Source organism: Mobula birostris, chromosome 17 (genome assembly GCF_030028105.1).
Source record: "Mobula birostris isolate sMobBir1 chromosome 17, sMobBir1.hap1, whole genome shotgun sequence".
In the NCBI taxonomy this organism is placed as follows: domain Eukaryota; kingdom Metazoa; phylum Chordata; class Chondrichthyes; order Myliobatiformes; family Myliobatidae; genus Mobula; species Mobula birostris.
In genome coordinates this window covers 15,334,973-15,355,300 of record NC_092386.1, presented here as the reverse complement: position 1 = coordinate 15,355,300, position 20,328 = coordinate 15,334,973, and the positions used below count along the sequence as shown (strand labels likewise).

The window sequence follows — 20,328 nt, the reverse complement described above, 5'->3', positions numbered from 1 at the left end:
AAGGGAAATAAGGAAATAATTGCACTGTCAAATGAATAGAAGGATGTTCCCTTAGAACAGAGATTAGGAGGAGTTTCTTTCATCAGACCACGGTGAACCTGTGGAATTCATTGCCACAGATGGCTGTGGAGACCAAGTCATTGAGTAAATTTAAAGCAGAGGTTGATAGTTTTTATTATTAGTAAGGACGTCAAGAGTTATGAGGAGAAGGCAGGAGAACAGGGTTGAGAGGGAAAGTACATCAGCCACGATGCAGTGGCAGAACAGACTCAATGGGCCAAATGGACTAATTCTGTTCCTATGTTTTATGGTATTGTGGAATGGAAGTAATAGTGGCATATTTTATATCATTGAAGACAGGATTTATATTGAATGGTGGGATAAGGAATGAAATAGATGATACATCAGCAATGAATATACAATTCACCAGAATATGAGCTGTGTATGATATTGTTAGTAGAAAAGCTCCCAGCCTTCCAGGTACGTGGATAAAATATTTATAGCATGTGAATATCCCACCAATATTGATGTTTGACAGTATATCTAATAGAAATAATTCGGCCATGGACAAATGGTAGAGCAGACTTGATGGGCCAGACGGACTAAATCTGCTGCCGTAGGCCTTATATTTTAACACAAAATTCAAAACTTCAAATAATTGTGTGCTCTCTCTGCAGAAATGGTGTCTGACTTGCCGAATATTTCCAATATTTTCTATGTCTATTTCAAATTTCAGCTTTTACAGATTCTTCGTCTTTCCATAACTGACTTCATGTTTTCTATCTCATCTGGATTTCAAACTGTTAGCACACAATAACCTTTCCGAGCGCAGTGATTTGAAGTCTGCCTGCCAATAGGTGGAAGATGATGTGTGATATTACATTTTACCCAACAATGAATGTGTGAAAGAAAGCAACCTATTGAAATATTTATGGTTTGTTTTTCTGCTGGAAACTGTCCCCCCTGCACTATTTCAGCAGATAAGCATCAGAATTTCATGAATTGTGTTTGTTATGTGTCTGTCAGGCTGTGGTCAGTTTTTTATTGCAGCTGACACTCACCTCAGCACTGAACTTAATCTACAACCTATGGACTCACTCAATTACTCTAAATCTCAGGTCCTCAGCATTACTTATTTATTTCTGTACGTGCACAGTTCATCTTCTTTTGCACATTAGTTGTCAGTCTTTGTGTGTAGTTTTTCATTGATTCTATTGTGTTTCTTTGATCTACTGTAAATGCTTACTGCCTGTTACGCCGCTGGAATTTAGGGCAGCAACGAAGGCCCTCCATGGCCCTTCCCCATGTCGGTAGCCTCCTCTTGGTTTTCTCTACTGTCAGTCATGCAAGTCCCGGGTGGAGACTCAGGAATACTGTCGCACTCAGACGTAGAAGGATTCTTCATTGCCGTTTCGTACAATTTTATTTCACCAGTCAGGGTTGTTAACCCAGAGCTGAACCCCCAAACCTGGACCACTCTTAGCATAGCCTGAGCATAGCCTTAGCTTAGGATGTCCAGTCCTTATGTACTTCCATCCCCCATCAGGAAGGTCTCAAAGCTCTACGCTTCTTTTTGGATTCCAGACCTAATCAGTTCCCCTCTACCACCACTCTGCTCCGTCTAGGGGAATTAGTCCTTACTCTTAATAATTTCTCCTTTGGCTCCTCCCACTTCCTCCAAACTAAAGGTGTAGCTATGGGCACCCGTATGGGTCCTAGCTATGCCTGCCTTTTTGTTGGGTTTGTGGAACAATCTATGTTCCGTGCCTATTCTGCTATCTGTCCCCCACTTTTCCTTCGCTACATTGACGACTGCATTGGCGCTGCTTCCTGCACGCATGCAGAACTCGTTGACTTTATTAACTTTGCCTCCAACTTTCACCCTGCCCTCAAGTTTACCTGATCCATTTCCGACACCACCCTCCCCTTTCTAGATCTTTCTGTCTCTGTCTCTGGAGACAGCTTATCCACTGATGTCTACTATAAGCCTACTGACTCTCACAGCTATCTGGACTATTCCTCTTCTCACCCTGTCTCTTGCAAAAACGCCATCCCCTTCTCGCAATTCCTCCATCTCCGCCGCATCTACTCTCAGGATGAGGCTTTTCATTCGAGGACGAGGGAGATGTCTTCATTTTTTAAAGAAAGGGGCTTCCCTTCCTCCACTATCAACTCTGCTCTTAAACGCATCTCCCCCATTTCACGTACATCTGCTCTCACTCCATCCTCCCGCCACCCCACTAGGAATAGGGTTCCCCTGGTCTTCACCTACCACCCCACCAGCCTCCGGGTCCAACATATTATTCTCCGTAACTTCCGCCATCTCCAACGGGATCCCACCACTAAGCACATCTTTCACTCCCCCCCACCTCTGCATTCCACAGGGATCGCTCCCTACACAACTCCCTAGTCCATTCATCCCCCCCCATCCCTCCCCACTGATCTCCCTCCTGGCACTTATCCGTGTAAGAGGAACAAGTGCTACACATGCCCTTACACTTCCTCCCTTACCACCATTCAGGGCCCCAAACAGTCCTTCCAGGTGAGGCAACACTTCACCTGTGAGTCGACTGGGGTGATATACTGCGTCCGGTGCTCCCAATGTGGCCTTTTATATATTGGCGAGACCCGACGCAGACTGGGAGACCGCTTTGCTGAGCATCTACGCTCTGTCCGCCAGAGAAAGCAGGATCTCCCAGTGGCCACACATTTTAATTCCACATCCCATTCCCATTCTGACATGTCTATCCACGGCCTCTTCTACTGTAAAGATGAAGCCACACTCAGGTTGGAGGAACAACACCTTATATTCCGTCTGGGTAGCCTCCAACCTGATGGCATGAACATCGACTTCTCTAACTTCCGCTAAGGCCCCACCTCCCCCTCGTACCCCATCTGTTACTTATTTTTATGCACACATTCTTTCTCTCACTCTTCTTTTTCTCCCTCTGTCCCTCTGAATATACCTCTTGCCCATCCTCTGGGTCCCCTCCCCCCCCGTCTTTCTTCCCGGACCTCCTGTCCCATGATCCTCTCGTATCCCCTTTTGCCAATCACCTGTCCAGCTCTTGGCTCCATCCCTCCCCCTCCTGTTTTCTCCTATCATTTTGGATCTCCCCCTCCCCCTCCAACTTTCAAATCCCTTACTCACTCTTCCTTCAGTTAGTCCTGACGAAGGGTCCCGGCCTGAAACGTCGGCTGCACCTCTTCCTACAGATGCTGCCTGGCCTGCTGTGTTCACCAGCAACTTTGATGTGTGTTGCTTGAATTTCCAGCATCTGCAGAATTCCTGTTGTTAGCATAGCCTGTACTCTTTGACCTGTTTGGCATGGGTGACCCTACCAAGAGCCAAAGCATAAAGCGCTGGCTCTAGCTAACTGAGCTCTCCGGATCATTCAGGTGCACAAGTCTCCAAACCACGATAAGGTTGTGGTCCCCTTGGGGGGGTGGGGGAGGGGGGTTACTGTAAATTCCTGCAAGAAAATGAATCTCTGGGTAGTATATGGTGACATATACATACTTTGAACTTTGAGCTTGCATGTTTAACAATAAACTTGAATAAACTAATTTAAATATTATGCGAGTAATGGGACATCTTTGTGCACTTTAAAATATAAAAGATCAAGATCCAGAGTTCAGGACACAAACTGTAGTTTATAGAATACTGAAAATCTGAGTGCATTTCAATTCAAGTATTGACGTAGGTTGAGCCATCATTTAATGTACCACTTACAAAATGCTGAAGGAACTCAGCAGGTCAACGCTTCAGGCCGACACACTTCATCAGGAGCCCACCCAGTTCTGATGAAGGGTCTCGGCCCAAAACATCGACTGCTTATTCGTTTCTATAGATGCTGCCTGACCTGCTGAGCTCCTCCAGCATTGTGTGCGTGTTACTCTGGATTTCCAGCAACCGTAGAATCTCTTTGATGAGCCATCATTAACTGCCTGTCATTATGGCTCCAAACTAGACGATCCTCAAGGCTGTATTGGAGGACAGGTAATAGCTGACATTCATTGAATTAGAGTCATAAGTAGACCAAACCCTGAAAGGATAGAAGAGTTCTTTCCCTGAGGACATTCATGAACTAGATGGATTTTAATTACATGATCACCATTATTGATTATTTCCAGATTTACTTAATTACTCAAGTATAAATATCCTGGCTGCTGTGATCAATAATCTAGCGTTCTGAAAATTAATGCAGTAGAACTGTTCATAAATTGCATAATGATATGCGTCAGTGAAAATCAAACAAGAAACTGCAAATGTTGGAAGTCTAATAAAGGGTCTTTGACCTGAAATAGTATTAGTATTTCTCTTTCCACAGATGCTGCTTGACCTGCTGAGTGTTTTATTTTCTGCTTTTATTTTGGGTTTAAATAGGGTCAGGATCACAATTATATGTGGACTGAGAAGGAAGATTTTGAGGGATATTGACTGGAAGGACAATCCAGATTAGTAGTAACACTATATAAAAATTAAGTGATAGGGTTTAACAACGGTTATTTCATGACCATAACATATTTAAATTATTCATATTAATGTTTTTTACAACAGTCCAAATCTCACTTGGAGGGAACTGCAGCATTTAATTGTCTGGACATCCGAATATGATCCGTTGGCCAACAACTTGGGCTGGAAGAAGAATGGAGCTGGTTTAATGGTGAATAGCAGATTTGGGTTTGGCTTGCTCAATGCCAAGGCCCTGGTCGACATGGCAGACCCTAAAACGTGGAAGGGTGTGCCAGACAAGAAGCAGTGCATTGTCAAAGATAATACTTTCGAATCCAGGTCAGTAAATATGTTTTCCTTTCATTTCTCTTATGAAGTATTAAACAATTATTGTCGGCGGCATAGTAGCTTAAGCGGTTAACGCAATTGCTTTATAGTGTCAGTAATCGCCAATTGAGGTTGGATTCCTGGTGCTGCCTGTAAGGGGTTTCTACATTCTCCCCATGACCACATGGGTTTCCACTTTCCTCCCACATTCCCAAGATGTATTTCACTGTATGTTTCAATGTTTCATTGCACATGTGATAATTAAAGTTTTAAAGTTAATCTTTATCTCTTTATTTTACCAAAAATAATACTTAATTTCACTCTTCAATGATCTCAGTAATAAAGGCATCCGTTAGTCTTGCGAGACCATGGATCTGCACCTGGAAAGTCTTCACTCTCCAGGGCACAGGCCTGGGCAAGGTTGTATGGAAGACTGGCAGTTGCCCATGCTGCAAGTCTCCCCTCTCCACAACACCGATGTTGTCCAAGGGAAGGGCATTAGCACCCATACAGCTTGGCACCAGTGTCACCGCAGAGCACTGTGTGATTAAGTGCCTTGCTCAGGGACACAATATGCTGCCTCGGCTGGGGCTCGAATTCTCGACCTTCAGATCACTAGTCCAATGCCTTAACCACTTGGCCACACATAAGTAATAGGAATGTCGGATTATAGAGACATAATATATACATCAAATGTTAGGAGAAATTGAAAGAAGGTGGATTGACCAAAGGCCAAACATTTTTTAATCAGTAGTTTCTACCTGACTGGACGTTCCTTAGCTAGATAGTGATGAATCTGTGGAATTCATTGCCACAGATGGCTGTGGAAACCAAGTCACTTAATGCAGAGATTGGTAGGTTCGTGATTGGTAAAGGCGTCTAGGGTTACAGGGAGACGACAGGAGCATGGGGTTGAGATAACAAGGCAGAGCAGACTTGATGCGTCAAAAGGCCTAATTCTGCTCCTACGTCCTATGGTCTCACACTAAAGAGCTATATCTTGTTACATTTACTTCCTTCGAGTGAGTTTACACAGTTCCAGACTCAACTCTGACTTCAACAATTTGGCATCATTTATCACTGCTGCTTTTGTTTCCCACATGATAACACTAGAGAATCATTTCATTTGCTTAAACTTTTTTTTTGCTGTTTATTTAATTATCATCGCAGAATTCGCATTTGCCTATCTTTATTAATCCACTTCTGGATGTGATTATCACTCGTGATATTTATTGACCTTCTGTAACTGTCCTTGAGAAGGTGGTCATTATCACATACCAGAGGGCTTGCATTGAAGGTGGGAGGGAGTAGGTTTAATGGGGGATGTGAGGGGAAAGTTTTTTACTCAGAGAGGGGTGGATGCCTGGAATGTGCTGCCTGGTGTGGCACTAGAGGCAAGTACATTTGAGTCTTTTAAGAGACATTTAGATGGTCACATGAATGTGAGGAACTTGGAAGGATATGAATATTGAGCAGTTAGGAGGGATTAGTTTTGGTGTGTTTTTGATTCACTTATCAGCTGGTTCGACAGAGCTGAAAGGCCAGTTCCTGTGTGGTACGGTTCTACGTTCTATATGACAGAGCAAGGAGGACAACAGAGTAGCAGAATTAAATGATTTTACCGAACCATGTCAGTAATGGTACACACTGAGCATCTTACGGTGTGGGAGTGACGCATCGGATCCACTGAGACAAAAAGCATGTGAACTCGAAAGACTGTGCCCAAAAGATAGTGCCCTCTGTGCAGAGGAGGCCCAGTCAATTCACCGCACGATAGATTGGCTGCATGAAAACTTGCCGTATTCTCGCAATCAATCTGGTACAGTTACAAATCACCTGCTTGAATTGCCGTGATATAAATCATGCAAGTTCTTCCACAGCGTTCTTCAATAGAGAGTTTTTGAATCTGTTACCGGTTCAGAATTGTGTGTTGCTTGGTGGAGAACTCGCAGGCGTGCTTTTCACATGCACCTGCTGTCCTTGTGGGTAGAATTCTTGGGTTTGCAACTTGCTGCAAAAGCAGCCTTGGCAACTGCTGTCAGTGAAGTTAATGCATGGCACACTGAATAAAAGCATTCATTGAGAAGAAGACCAGCATTATTAGTCATAGAGGATTTTTGTAATCTGTACTGTGCAAAAGTCTTAGGCACATATGTGTATAGCTAGGGTGTCGAAGAATTTTTGCACAGTACTGTATTTGTCAAAGTGGAGCAGTGAACGAGTTTGTAAATCTGGGTGGAGCAGAGGATGTTGGGAAATGCAAGGGTGGAGTGTCATGGGAGGGGTGTGGGACAGGTGGTAGAGAAGGCATGTCAGGGGAGGGGGTGACATGGGTGCAGACACATCCAGCCCTGAAACATCAGGCAAGATCATTTGATTCCAAACAATTGGTTTATTGATCATTACAGAATGTCTCTCTGGTGCTTCCCACTCCCTCCCCTCTCCATTTCCCTTTTCCCAACCGTGATATCCCTGTCCCTGACCCCTGCCCACTCTCAGTCCACAATAGAGACCCATATCAGAATCAGGTTTATCATCACTCACATATCATGAAATTAGGTTTTTTTGCAGCAATACAGTGCAATACATAAAATTACTACAATACTGTGCAGAACCCTTAGGCAGCCTAGCTATATAATGTGCCGAAGACCATAACACCATAAGATATAGGAGTAGAATTAGGCTATTTGGCCCATCGTGTTTTCTCCGCCATTTCATCATGGCTGATCCGTTTTCCCTCCCGGCCCCAATCTCCTGCCTTCTCTCCGTACCCCTTCATGTCCTGACCAATCAAGAATCTATCAACCTCTTCCCTAAATATACATAAAGATTTGGCCTCCACAGCTGCCTGTGGCAATGAAATCCGCAGATTCACCACTCTCTGGCTAAACAAATTCCTCTTCATCTCCGTTCTAAAAGGACATCCCTTTATTCTGAGGCTGTGTCCTCTGGTATTAGACACTCCCAACATAGGAAACATCCTCTCCACATCTGCTATACCAAAACCTTTCGCCATTCGATAGGTTTCAATTAGGTCACTCCTTATTCTTCTGAGTTCTAGTGCATACAGGCCCAGAGCCATCAAACACTGCTCATAGGACAAGTCATTTAATCCTGGAATCATTTTCGTGAACCTCCTATAAATCAGTTTCAGCACATCCTTTCCAAGATAAGGGGCCCAAAACTTCTCACAGCACTCTGTGAGGCCTCACTTGTGTTTTATCGAGTCTCAACATTACATCCTTGGTTTTATGTCCTAGTCCTCTTGAAATGAATGCTAACATCCCATTTGCCTTCTTCACCACAGACTCAAACAGAAAATTAGCCTTTAAGGAATCCTGCACAATGACTCCCAAGCCCCTTTGCACCTTAATTTATATCTTCTCTCCATTTAGAAAATAGTCAAGCCTTTTTTTTAGATTATGAAGACACGCAGTCCTCTTTTATTGTCATTTAGTAATGCATGCATTAAGAAATGATACAATATTTCCTCCAGTGTGATATCACAAAATACAGGACAAACCAAGACTGAAAAAACTAACAAAACCACATAATTATAACATATAGTTACAACAGTGCAACAATACCATAACTTGATGAAGAACAGTCCATGGCACAGTAAAAAGTTCAAAACCTCTCAAATGTCCCACATCTCATGCAGACGGGAGAAGGAAGAAAACTCTCCCTGCCATGCCCGTCCACAGTCCGACTCTGAGTCATCCAAAAACTTCGAGCTCTGATCAGCCCTCCGACACCAAGTACCGAGCACCATCTCTATCCGAATGATTCAACCTTAATCTCGGTCGCCAGCAGCAGGCAAAGCCAAGGATTTTGGGGCCTTCCCTCCGTAAGATTTCTCGATCGCGCAGTAACAACGGCAACGAACTGGTGTTTCAGAAATTTCTCCAAATGTTCTTCTGTGCTTTCACATCTGTCTCCATCAAATCAGAATTGTCCACGGCCCCTATTTAACGGATATGGTATCACTTCCACCGGAGGGCTGCGTGCGCGCAGCGAGCTGCTCTCTCCTCCTCCCGCCTTTCATTTCTTCTCCCAAAGTCCATGACCATACATTTTCTGACACAATATTTCATCTGCCACTTCTTTGCCCATGGTCCTAACCTTTCTAGGTCTTTCTGTAGCCTCTGTACTTCCTCAAAACTACCTGGCCCTCCACCTATCTTATCATCTGCAAACTTTGCAGCAAAGCCATCAATTCCATCATCCAGATCATTGACATGTAATGTAAATGGATTGGTCCCAACACAGACCCCTGTGGAACACTATTCACCGGCAGTCAACCAGAAAAGGCTCCCTTTATTCCCACTCTTTGCCTCCTTCAAATTAGCCACTGCTTTATCCATGCTAGAATCTTCCATGTAATACCATGGGCTTGTAGCTTGTTAAGCAGTCTCACGTCTGTCACCTTTTCAAAGGCCTTCTGAAAATCCAAGTACACAACATCAACTGATTCTCCTTTGTCTATCCTGTGTGTTATTTCTTCAAAGAATTTCAACAGGTTTGTCAGGCAAGATTTTCCTTTAAGGAAGCCATGCTGACTATGGCCTATTTTTTCATGTGCTTCCAAATACCCTGAGACCTTATCCTTAATAATCGACTCCAACATCTTCCCAACCACTGATGTCAGACTAACTGGCCTATAATTTCCTTTCTTCTGCCTCTCTCCCTTCATGAAGAGTGGAGTGACATTTGCAATCTTCCAGTCTTCCAGAACCACTCCAGAATCTAGTAACTCTTGAAAGACCAATTCTAATGCCTCCACAATCTCTTCTGCCAAATCTTTCATTACCCTGAGGTGTACACCATCTGGTCCAGGTGGCTTTTCTTTTGCACAGTGCTGTACATGTATAAAATTATCTTGAAAGGTATACAGAATATTTATTAGTGTACTTGAATATGATTTTTAGTGTCTCCTCTAGAATCTGTAATTGTGCAGAATTAACATAAGCCCATTTGGCAATTCATTCATTTTTGGAAAATGGGCGGTTTGTGAATCCTACAATTTATAGTCCTCTGATTATTAAACTAGGACAAAAGATCAAAGTTCAAAGTGAATTTATTATCAAAGTGCATATATGTGCATCATATACTACTCTGAGATTAATTTTCTTATGGGTAGTAAAAGATTGCAAAACTTTAACTTACCTTAGATATATAATATAAATTGGCCAAATTTGGGAAAAATGGCACAAAAAATGTCAACAATCCACTTTGTGAAATAACAATTTTAGCACAATATTCCAAATAAATCATGGGGATACAGATTTGCAACATTAGGTTTTCCAATTTTTCTTCTCATTCCATTATTTCAACAACGCCATTGCCTGACATTTGGGCTCCACAGTAGTGCAGTGGTTAGTGCGAAGTCATTACAGCTTGGGGCCTCCTGGAGTTCAGAGGTAATTTCTGGTGCTGTCTGTAAGGAGTTTGTACATTGTCCCCGTGAACCGTGTGGGATTCCTCCCACAGTCCAAAGACGTACCAGTTGCAGTAGTAGGTTAACTGGTCTTTGAAAATTGTCCTATGATTAGGCTAGAGTTAAATAGGTGGGTTGCTGGGCAGTCTAACTCACTGGGCCAGAAGGGTCTGTTCCACACTGCACCTCTAAATAAATAAATAAACAAAATTACTCAGTTAAAGATCAAAACATGTAGTAATATATGCTCATAAGTATTTAATTAATAAGTGGACAATCTTTCAACCACCTACCTGCCCTTCGAAACTGGTGCTATTGATTCAGTGGCTCAGAAGTTTGGTCACAGATCATAAACAAAGGAGAACGACAGTTTTGTAAGAGGACACCATGATTACCTACCTGTTAGCTTACTTCACATCGAAAATTGTATCCGCGCCTCAGATTTGGAAAATGTTTCAGAGTAAAGAAATGGCATGGAAAGCCGGAATCGCGGATCAAGCATGTGGATCATTGTCTTATCTCAGTTACTTAATACATTTCCGCAGGCCTTTGAAAGCTGGTGGAGAAATTACAGTGGAAATCCCTACGAAAGCTTGTGAAGGTCAGGACAGTCTTATTAAAGCTTTGGAGCATGTACAGCTGGAGGTGACCATTGAGTACACCCGCAGAGGAGACCTTCACATCACTCTCACATCTCCAGCAGGTAAGTCAGCCCTGCAGACTCGACCAGCTCAATCCAGCATCGAGGACACTTTCAAAAGGTGATACCTCAAAAAGCCATCATCCATCATTAGGGACCTCATCACCAAGGGCATGCCTTTCTCTCATTGCTACTATCAAAGAGGGACAAGACATACTCAACGTTTTAGGGATGTCTTCCTCTCCACCATGAGACTTCTGAGTGGACAATGAACCCATAAATACCACCTCACTATTTTTTGCTCGACTTATCTAACTTAATTTTAAATATATATATATATATATATATATATATATATATAGTTCTTATTGCAGTTTATAGTATTTTTATGTATTGCCCTGTACTCCTGCTGCTAAACAACAAATACCATTATATTTCAGAAAGGAAATGAGGAGATATTTCTTAAGCCAGCATGTGGTGAATCTGTGAAATTCATTGCTACTAATGGCTGTGGAGGCCAAGCCATTTGGTATATTTAAAACTGAAGTTGATAGGTTCTTGATTAGAAAGGGTATCAAAGATTACGGGCAGAAGACAGGAAAATAGGGTTGAGAGGGATAATAAATTAGCCATTAAGTGGCAGAGCAGACTTTATGGGCTGAATGGCCTAGCTCTGCTCCTACTATATCTTGAGGTCTTCTGTGTCAATGATAATAAACCTGATTGTGATCCGATTCACTCTACATGTTACTGAAACTAGGATCAAAACAAACTGTGTGGTAATGGTGGGATATCTGAAAAGGGCATTACTTGGTCTCACAGAAAGTGGCAACGCAGGTAGTAAAGGTTGTGGGCTCACATCACTACAGGAGTTCAGACCCTATTACTCCTGGTGGAAGGCACCAGAGGAGGTGTTAATATATTAGTGAATAGGTTACAAGGAGATTTCAAATCTCTTACTAGCTCTTCTTTCAGTTAGTCCTGACAAAGGGTCTCAGCCCGAAACGTCGACTGTACCTCTTCCTAGTGGTGCTGCCTGGCCTGCTGCGTTCACCAGCAACTTTGATGTGTGTTGCTTGAATTTCCAGCATCTGCAGATTTCCTCGTGTTTGCATTTTTAAATTCACTACTGCGAAGCCTCTTCCGGTGATGCCTACACTGAAGAAGTTTAAATCTTCTCTTCAATGGGAGTTCAGTGAAACCATCTCTCACTGCTCCCCATCTGTAATTTCTTCGGCTCTTCAACTTTTCGACCACATTTTGACTCAGACTGGTTATCACAGCTGCATATCCTTTCTTGGCTCTTGGCTCCATCCCTCCCCCTCCTGTCTTCTCCTATCATTTTGGATCTCCCCCTCCCCCTCCCACTTTCAAATCTCTTACTCACTCTTCTTTCAGTTAGTCCTGACGAAGGGTCTCGGCCTGAAACGTCGACCGTACCTCTTCCTAGTGGTGCTGCCTGGCCTGCTGCGTTCACCAGCAACTTTGATGTGTGTTGCTTGAATTTCCAGCATCTGCAGATTTCCTCGTGTTTGCATTTATTCATCGGAACTCCAACTGAACTTTAGTGGCTTGACTGAGTGACACCGCGGGACCAATCGTTCTCAAAACACACACAGGGACCCGCAACGAGTGCCAATCAAGAGTCTGCTTTAAATAGTCACAGAATGCTGAAAATCCGTCACAATTAACGATGAAGTTAAACAGAAAGCAGAAGCGTGTAACAACTCTCGTTAAGACAACAACTTGAAAATGCAGGCGCTCGAGAAACCTGGAGACCCAGCACCCTAAGGCTTGCCGTAGAGGCCTGCAGGGCTCGTGACAATACATTTTAAAAACCACATTGGCGAGGTTTGCCATTCTGTGAACTGGAAGTCACATTCTCTTAGTTTAGATTGGATTAGCTTTATTTGTCGCATGCACATCGACACATATAGTGAAAGTGTCCTTCGCATCGAATGGAATCAGTGATGATCGCAGCCTGCAAGTGTCCCCATGCTTCCACTGCCATCAAAGCGTACCCACAACTTACTCGCCATAACCTGTATGTCTGGAATATAGGAGGCAACCAGAGCACCCAGAGGAAATGCACGCGATCGCAGGGAGAAGGTACAACCTCCTTACAGGCAGTGGTAGGAATCCAACCCCAATTGGTGATTGCTGGTGCCGCAGAGTGCTACACTAAACATTACCTGTAGGAAAGGTCGCCTACCTACAGGAAAGATGTAAATAAGGTTGAAAGAGTACAAGGATATTGCTGGGTCTGGAGGACCTGAGTTATAAGGAAAGATTGAATAGGTTAGGACTATATCCTTGGAATGTAGAAGACTGAGGAGAGAGTCGATAGTGGCATACAAAATTATTAAGGGTATAGATAGGGTAAACACAGGCAGGCTTTTTCCACTGAGGTTAGGTGGGACTACAACTAGAGGTCATAGGTTAAGGGTGAAAGGTGAAAAGTTTAAGGGGGAACTTCTTCACTCAGAGGGTCATGAGAGTGTGGAATGAGATGCCAGCACAAGTGGTCAGTGCGAGCTCGATTACAACATTTTAAAGAAAAGTTTGGATTGGTCCATGGATAGAAGGGGTATGGAGGGCTATGGTCCCACTCCCAGTGCAGGTCAATGGGAGTAGGCAGTTTAAATAGTTCATCACAGAATAGATGGGCTGAATGGCCTGTTTCTGTGCTGTACTTTTCTATGGCTGCCCAGTTCATCTTGTTAATGAGGCAAAATATCCAATGAATACTGTATAGGAGATTATATCTTCCTTGTGCTTTTCTTCCATTTTGCTTCCTATTAATCTTAGAACAGAGCCTGTATAATGCCGCCTTGTTCTTTCTGTTGAATACAGGAACCAACACTGTTCTGTTGGCTGAACGTGAGAGGGACTCCTCACCTAACGGCTTTAAAAGCTGGGCCTTTATGTCAGTGCACACTTGGGGAGAGGATCCAAGGGGCACATGGCTTCTCACCATTACTGACATGGTATGTACAGACATTCGCTTGCATCGTTAGCGGAGCGATGAACGTCTCAATCTATTGTGTTAATCGTTTAGTGAGCTCAAAGGGAATGGAGATCGAGTGTTATTAAAAGGAAGTCCATACATGATGCATTATCTTGTTAGTATTATGTTACTTTCATAAAACGATTAACAAATGATAGTTATAATCAAAGTACAGATATGTCACCGACCACAACCCTGAGATTCATTTTCTTGTGGGCGTACTCAACAAATCTACAGAATAGTAACTATGACAGAAATCAAAGAAAGAGCGCCCAACTTGTGTGTTCAACCAGAGTGAAGAAGAAAACAAACTGTGCAAATGCAACAATAATAAATTGCCGCTTTTTTTGTTGTTCCTTTTCACGCCTTGTGGTGCGTTGGGCGGCATTTTTTGCCATTTCCTGTTTTTTATGAGGCTGAGCTGCTAGTTCCATGCTCAGCCCAGCACGGATGGAAAGCGTGCCAGAGACCTGCTGGATTCAAACCCAGGACCATTGGCCTCGAAGTCCAGTGCTGATGCCACTACACCACCGGTCGAACAATGATAGATAAATGAGCAATAAATATCGAGAACATGGGAGGATGAGTCCTTAAAAGTGAGCCCGTAGGCTGTGGGAACAATTCAATGATGGGGCAAGCGAAGTTGAGTAAGTTATCCCGTCTGGTTCAAGAGCTTGATGGTTGAAGGGTAATAACTGTTCCTGAACCTGGTGGTGTGAGTCCTGAGGCTATTGTACCTTAAACAAGGCAGCAGTGAGAGAATAGCTTAGATCTTTGACATATTTGTGCTTTCAGTGAAAGTTGGATCAGAAATTTGCCTGTAATCTATTGAAAATTACTTTCTAATACCCTGCAATGATGGTCTTGTACAGTCACAAAGAAACAGTGATGGGTGATACAGAAAAAAGCCCATTGAATCTGTACTGACCATCAACATTATTAAAAAGGAATGCTGCATACATCTGTGAATATATTATCAAAAAGTTTGAAATAAGTCACGCTCAATAATAATACCAAGCGAGTCATTTTCATGATTCTACAACTTCCCTGCCTTGTGGGAATTTATTTCAGGAACTCAGAGGGATATTTACAATTTTTATTTCCTGCTTTGAATATTAATTTTCCTGTATGTATTTCATAGTTTATGTCACAGTACATGTCATATTTTGGGCTAACCAAATGCAGGTGTTGTTCAAAGAGTAACACATACAAAATGCTGGAGGAACTCAGCAGGTCAGGCAACATCTGTGGAGTAAAGAATCCTGGCCCCAAACGTCAATTGTTTGTACCTTTCCATAGATGCTGTCTGACCTGCTGAGTTCCTCCAGCATTTTGTATGTGTTACTCTGGATTTCCTGCATCTGCAATCTCTTACGTTTATGTTATTTAAAGATTAATACTATTACTCCTTGGGTGGCAGGGTGGAGATATATCTCTTCGAAAGGAGGTGTAAGGTGCTACTGCCCTCCACTAGCCTGCAGGTCACCCTTGGGCAAGGTGTAGCATCTCAGCCACCCCCCCCCCCCCGATCAGGGAGCTATAAGATCAGGTGGTGGATTGTCATAGGAGCAGCTGGTGCCTATCACAAGTACTGGTTATGTGACCACTGACGTCAGGCAGACAATCTCTGAACAGTATTGATCATGGCTAGGGTCACCGTCTTATAAAGACACTGCCCAGAAGAAGGCAATGGCAAAACTTCTGTAGAAAAATTTGCCAAGAACAATCATGGTCATGGAAGGGGAGGGAAGCTAACTAGATGCTATGCCTCGCCCAAGGGTGACCTGCAGGCTAGTAGATGGAAGGGTGCCTTACACCTCCTTTGGTAGAGCTGTATCTCCACCCCGTCACCCAGGACTCGCCATTGAATATCCATATTGGCTTGAGCTGATAGGCCACATATTGTGACAAACAGGCCTTTTAACTTCATCTACTGAACAATTTGCCAGCAGAGTATGTCTCACAGATACAAATATTCATTTCTAATATTTATTTCCAAACATTTTCTCTTACTTTATGCTCAAAGTCAGGGAGATTGGAAAACAAAGGGGAAATCATCGATTGGAAGCTAATTTTACATGGCACCTCCACCAGACCTGAACACATGAAGAGATCGAGGGTGTATACTCCATACAACGCTGTGCAGAATGATCGGAGAGGCGTGGAGAAGACGGAAGAGCAAATTGTGGTAAATAAGACCTCTTACTGAGGATGTGCTCAGACCTTTAGTGAAGTGGTTGGTGTGGCTAAATAAGGAGAGTTTTGGCACAGAAGTTTGATGTTTCAAAGTAGTACCAGTGTTGTGTGTTGAATTGTTATGGTGAAAGCACTGGGGGGATTGGTGTTAGCTGGCTGATTCTTTCAAAGGCCTAGCATGGACAATGGGTAAAATGTCCTTGTTCTAGAGTAATAAGTTTCAATGTATGAAAAAGATCACTGGATATTTACATTGTCATAATTAGTTGCAAGGAGATCACTGACCATTCCAAATATTTACAGAGCCTGAAGACACCCCACCTGGCTTCTGTCCCTACTCCATCAGATTACAGAATGGCCCATGAACCCATGAACACAACCTCGTTATTCCCTTTTTTCCACTATTTACTTTTTTTTTTGCAATTTATGGTAGTTTTTATGTCTTTGCACTGTACAGCTGCCACAAAAGAACAAATTTCACATCATCTAAGTCAGTGACAATAAATCTGATTCTGATATTCATAGCAAAGTTTAGTCCATTTGAAGGAGTCATTCATCTGTTCCCTATCTGCACTGTATCCTGTGTGGTGAGTTAATTATTTTTAGCGTGGTACCTAGTCATAGTCATACTTTATTGGTCCCGGGGGAAACTGGTTTTCGTTACAGTTGCACCATAAATAATTCAATAGTAGTAAAACCATAAATGGTTTGATAGTAATATGTAAATTCAGGAAATAAGTCCAGGACCAGCCTATTGACTCAGGGTGTCTGACCCTCCAAGGGAGGAGTTGTAAAGTTTGATGGCCACAGGCAGGAATGACTTCCTATGACACTCCGTGTTGCATCTCGGTGGAATGAGCCTCTAGCTGAATGTACTCCTGTGCCCATCCAGTACGTTATGTAGCGGATGGGAGACATTGTCCAAGATGGCATGCAACTTGGACAGCATCCTCTTTTCAGACACCGCCGTCAGAGAGTCCAGTTCCATCCCCACAACATCACTGGCCTTACGAATGAGTTTGTTGATTCTGTTGGTGTCTGCTACCCTCAGCCTGCTGCCCCAGCACGCAGTAGCAAACATGATCGCACTGGCCACCACAGACTCGTAGAACATCCTCAGCATCGTCCAGCAGATGTTAAAGGACCTCACTCTCCTCAAGAAATAGAGACAGCTCTGATCCTTCTTGTAGACAGCCTCAGTGTTCTTTGACCAGTCCATGTGGAATACAAGTGAAGGGAATAAGATACGTATTTGTGAAAGCGAAAGGAATAAGTTACGTATTTGTGCTTTGTTCTGGGCAATTTAGTTTGGCTCTGGGGACCGCTGGGCATCATATCTTTTGTTGACCACTTAACTTACACTTAGTTACGCTTAATTGTGTTGTTTCAAGACTGTATGTTTTGTTAGGTGCTAATAAAGAATGGAATACATTTCTTCAACTTTGTGAACTGGAGTGATTGGAAGGCGTTGCCATACAAGGGTAACAACCTGTGTTAGGCTGCCAGCAGCAGCAATTGATTTATTAGAATTTGCCCACTGCACCATTGAAAAAACATAAGTAATAATATTCAAATATTACAAGTAACTATTGCAATTAAATTTGATAATTTTATAGTCAGTATCACAATGTAAAATGACTGTCAGTCTCAGGCAGGTGTTGTTTAAGGACCGTCTCAATGCAAGTGCCCAGCTCTATTCTTTAGAATGAGCTTAACAGGTGAAACCCAACCCTCACCTGCTGTCATGGTTATTTTGTTTTTTGGCTTTGGTTTATGATTGTCATTGAGATACAGTGAAAAGCCTGTCTTGCATACTGTTCATACAGATCAGATCACTGAGATAAAACAAAATAAAATAATAAAGTGCAGAATAGTTCGTGTCAGAGGTACGTTTTTTACTCAGCGAATGGTAAGTGCATGGAACGCACTGCAGTGGCGCTGTGGTAGAGGCAGATTTATTAGGGACATTGAAGACACTGTTAGATAGGTACATGGATGATAGGAAAATAGGAGAGAAAGGTTAGATTGCTCATGGAATAGTTTAAAAGGCTGGGAGAACATGATGTTGTTGTATGTTCTAAGTCATAATGAATGTTCTATTGGTTACACAACAGTTCCCTAACACTGAAGTACAAGCTGATCTAAGTAAGCAGGATAATTTATTGGGATTGTCCATTTTGTTTTACAGGATGACATGTCCATACATGAACCTGAAAATCTCGACACAACAGAAAACACCAGCAAAGAAAATGGGAATATTGAAGTGACTGAAAAGGAAGTGGCCCTGCATCCTGGCCAAAACACATTCATCCAGCAAGCTCAAAATAATGACGCTCTGCACTTTTTTCATAACAGTATATACCACAAGGATGCAGAGGTACCTATTCAGAGCTTGCATCAAGCCCTTGAAAAATTAAGCCAACAGTCCCAGTTGAAAGACATTGAGGACAGTGAAAACAGAGATTTTAGTGACCAGCTTTATGACACCAAACCGTATAAGCATAGAGATGATAGATTGCTCCAAGCTTTATTAGAGATGATGGCAGAGAGTCAATAATTGTTAGCATGTGGATAGATTTTGTGTTCAGTATTTAGTTGTTTAGTCCTGGTATTTTTGTGACACTGTGTAAAGCAAATGAATTTGACAAGAAATAATCTTGACAAAGAATTTAAATTATATTTTCATTATTTATTTATTAATAGGTGGTCTGTAATTTTCACAAGTTCCATCGTACAGTAGCATCTGTTTCATAACTCAAATAATCAAGATACAGACCTGAACACAAACATCAAGATCACTAAGCGATTTGAACTATGCTCCAAACAACAGATAGTTTAGTAGATTCAGGCAATCATTAATGACTAATGATTAATGATAGTATAAGCAAATTATTAATATTTAACTACCAAAAAATTGATAGTCTATTTCTGTGGCAAATTATGAGAATGACATTTAGTACTGGTTTCATCATCTGGAAACCTTGACAATCAAAAACATTTTTACACAAAACATTTTGCTTAAAAGTACAAACAAGAGAAAATCTGCAGATGCTGGAAATCCAAAGCAAAACACACAAAATGCTGGAGGAACACAGCAGGCCAAAAAGAGGACGGTCGATGTTCTGGGCCGAGACCCTTCAGCAGGAGTTAAAAGTACATAACCTTAGCCCTACCTTTTGTACAGTAGATGTTGTTTCTTGACGGAAAAGTAAACTATGGGCAGAGCACAAACCTTATGATTTCTATGCAACAAGGTTAGCTCTACAATCAAATGGCCATAGCTCACAGTCCCAGAGTAGTTTGTCATTCTTATCTACTGTTATGTAGAGATGAATTTAAATTTCATTTAATGATTTAACCAAATAAAGAATACCTCATGATCTTGAAATCACCTTTTATGTGCTGAGCCCTGAGTGACATCGGTTGATGAAGGCACATTCACAGGGCCAACTTTTAACCTGGACTTGGGTTCTGTGTATGATACGGAGGGGTGAGAAAGGCCACATTGAGTGCAAGTGCAAGATTTGCTCACAACAGTGCTGGGAAAAAAATGTTGACTACATTGTCCTTGACTGGTTTGATATGAGGCAAACCTTAGGAGCATGGACCAAAGGTTTGCCTGGTGCCAAACCAGTCAAGGACAATATTCCTGAAGGCCCTCTCATTGCAAAAACATGCAAAATGACTTTTGAAGCAACATTCAAAAACAAAAAATATTAGGAAATTCACTTTTCTTTGTTAAAAACTTAAAATGAAAAGGCTGAAGTTATGAAAATGCTTAATTTTGTTTTAAAAGTTGATGAAGTTATTACTTTTTTTAAAGTAAATTATCTAATCATCCTCCTTCATGATCAGCATTGAAATGAATGAGCTAGACAAATATTTAGCCTGTGAGAGGATTAACCTTCAGCAGACATAGCTCTTAGCCTTACTTCAGAGGAAGTTCATAACATTCAAAGTTCAAAGTAAATCTGATACCAAAGTACGTACAGTTTACGTCACCATATACTACCTTGAGATTAATTTTCTTACAGGCATTCACAGTAGAACAGAGAAATACAGTAGAATCAATGAAAAGCTACACACAGAGACTGACAAACAACCAATGTGCAAAAGACAAACTTAGACACAGACTTAAAAGACATTCAACCACTAGTCTCTGGTCAACATGGAACTTAGTTAGAAAAATTCCAATGCAGAGTAGTCAAACCAAGATCAAGTTTCTGTATTCCCAGTGGAATACTTACATTTCCTACATTTAAAAG

At 42.1% G+C, this 20,328-nt stretch overlaps 1 protein-coding gene across 1 annotated transcript in view; it reads left to right on the top strand.

The window, feature by feature from the left end:
- The window catches only part of pcsk1 (proprotein convertase subtilisin/kexin type 1), a 70,719-nt gene extending 51,286 nt beyond the window's left edge, over positions 1 to 19,433 (top strand). Inside the window, exons 10-14 of the mRNA XM_072281051.1 lie at positions 4,562 to 4,795; positions 10,766 to 10,923; positions 13,714 to 13,847; positions 15,894 to 16,055; positions 18,252 to 19,433. Coding sequence (XP_072137152.1) covers positions 4,562 to 4,795; positions 10,766 to 10,923; positions 13,714 to 13,847; positions 15,894 to 16,055; positions 18,252 to 18,620 — 1,057 coding nt within the window. The 3' untranslated portion in view covers positions 18,621 to 19,433. The remainder of the gene's footprint in view (positions 1 to 4,561; positions 4,796 to 10,765; positions 10,924 to 13,713; positions 13,848 to 15,893; positions 16,056 to 18,251) is intronic.
- The last annotated feature ends 895 nt before the right edge of the window (positions 19,434 to 20,328 follow it).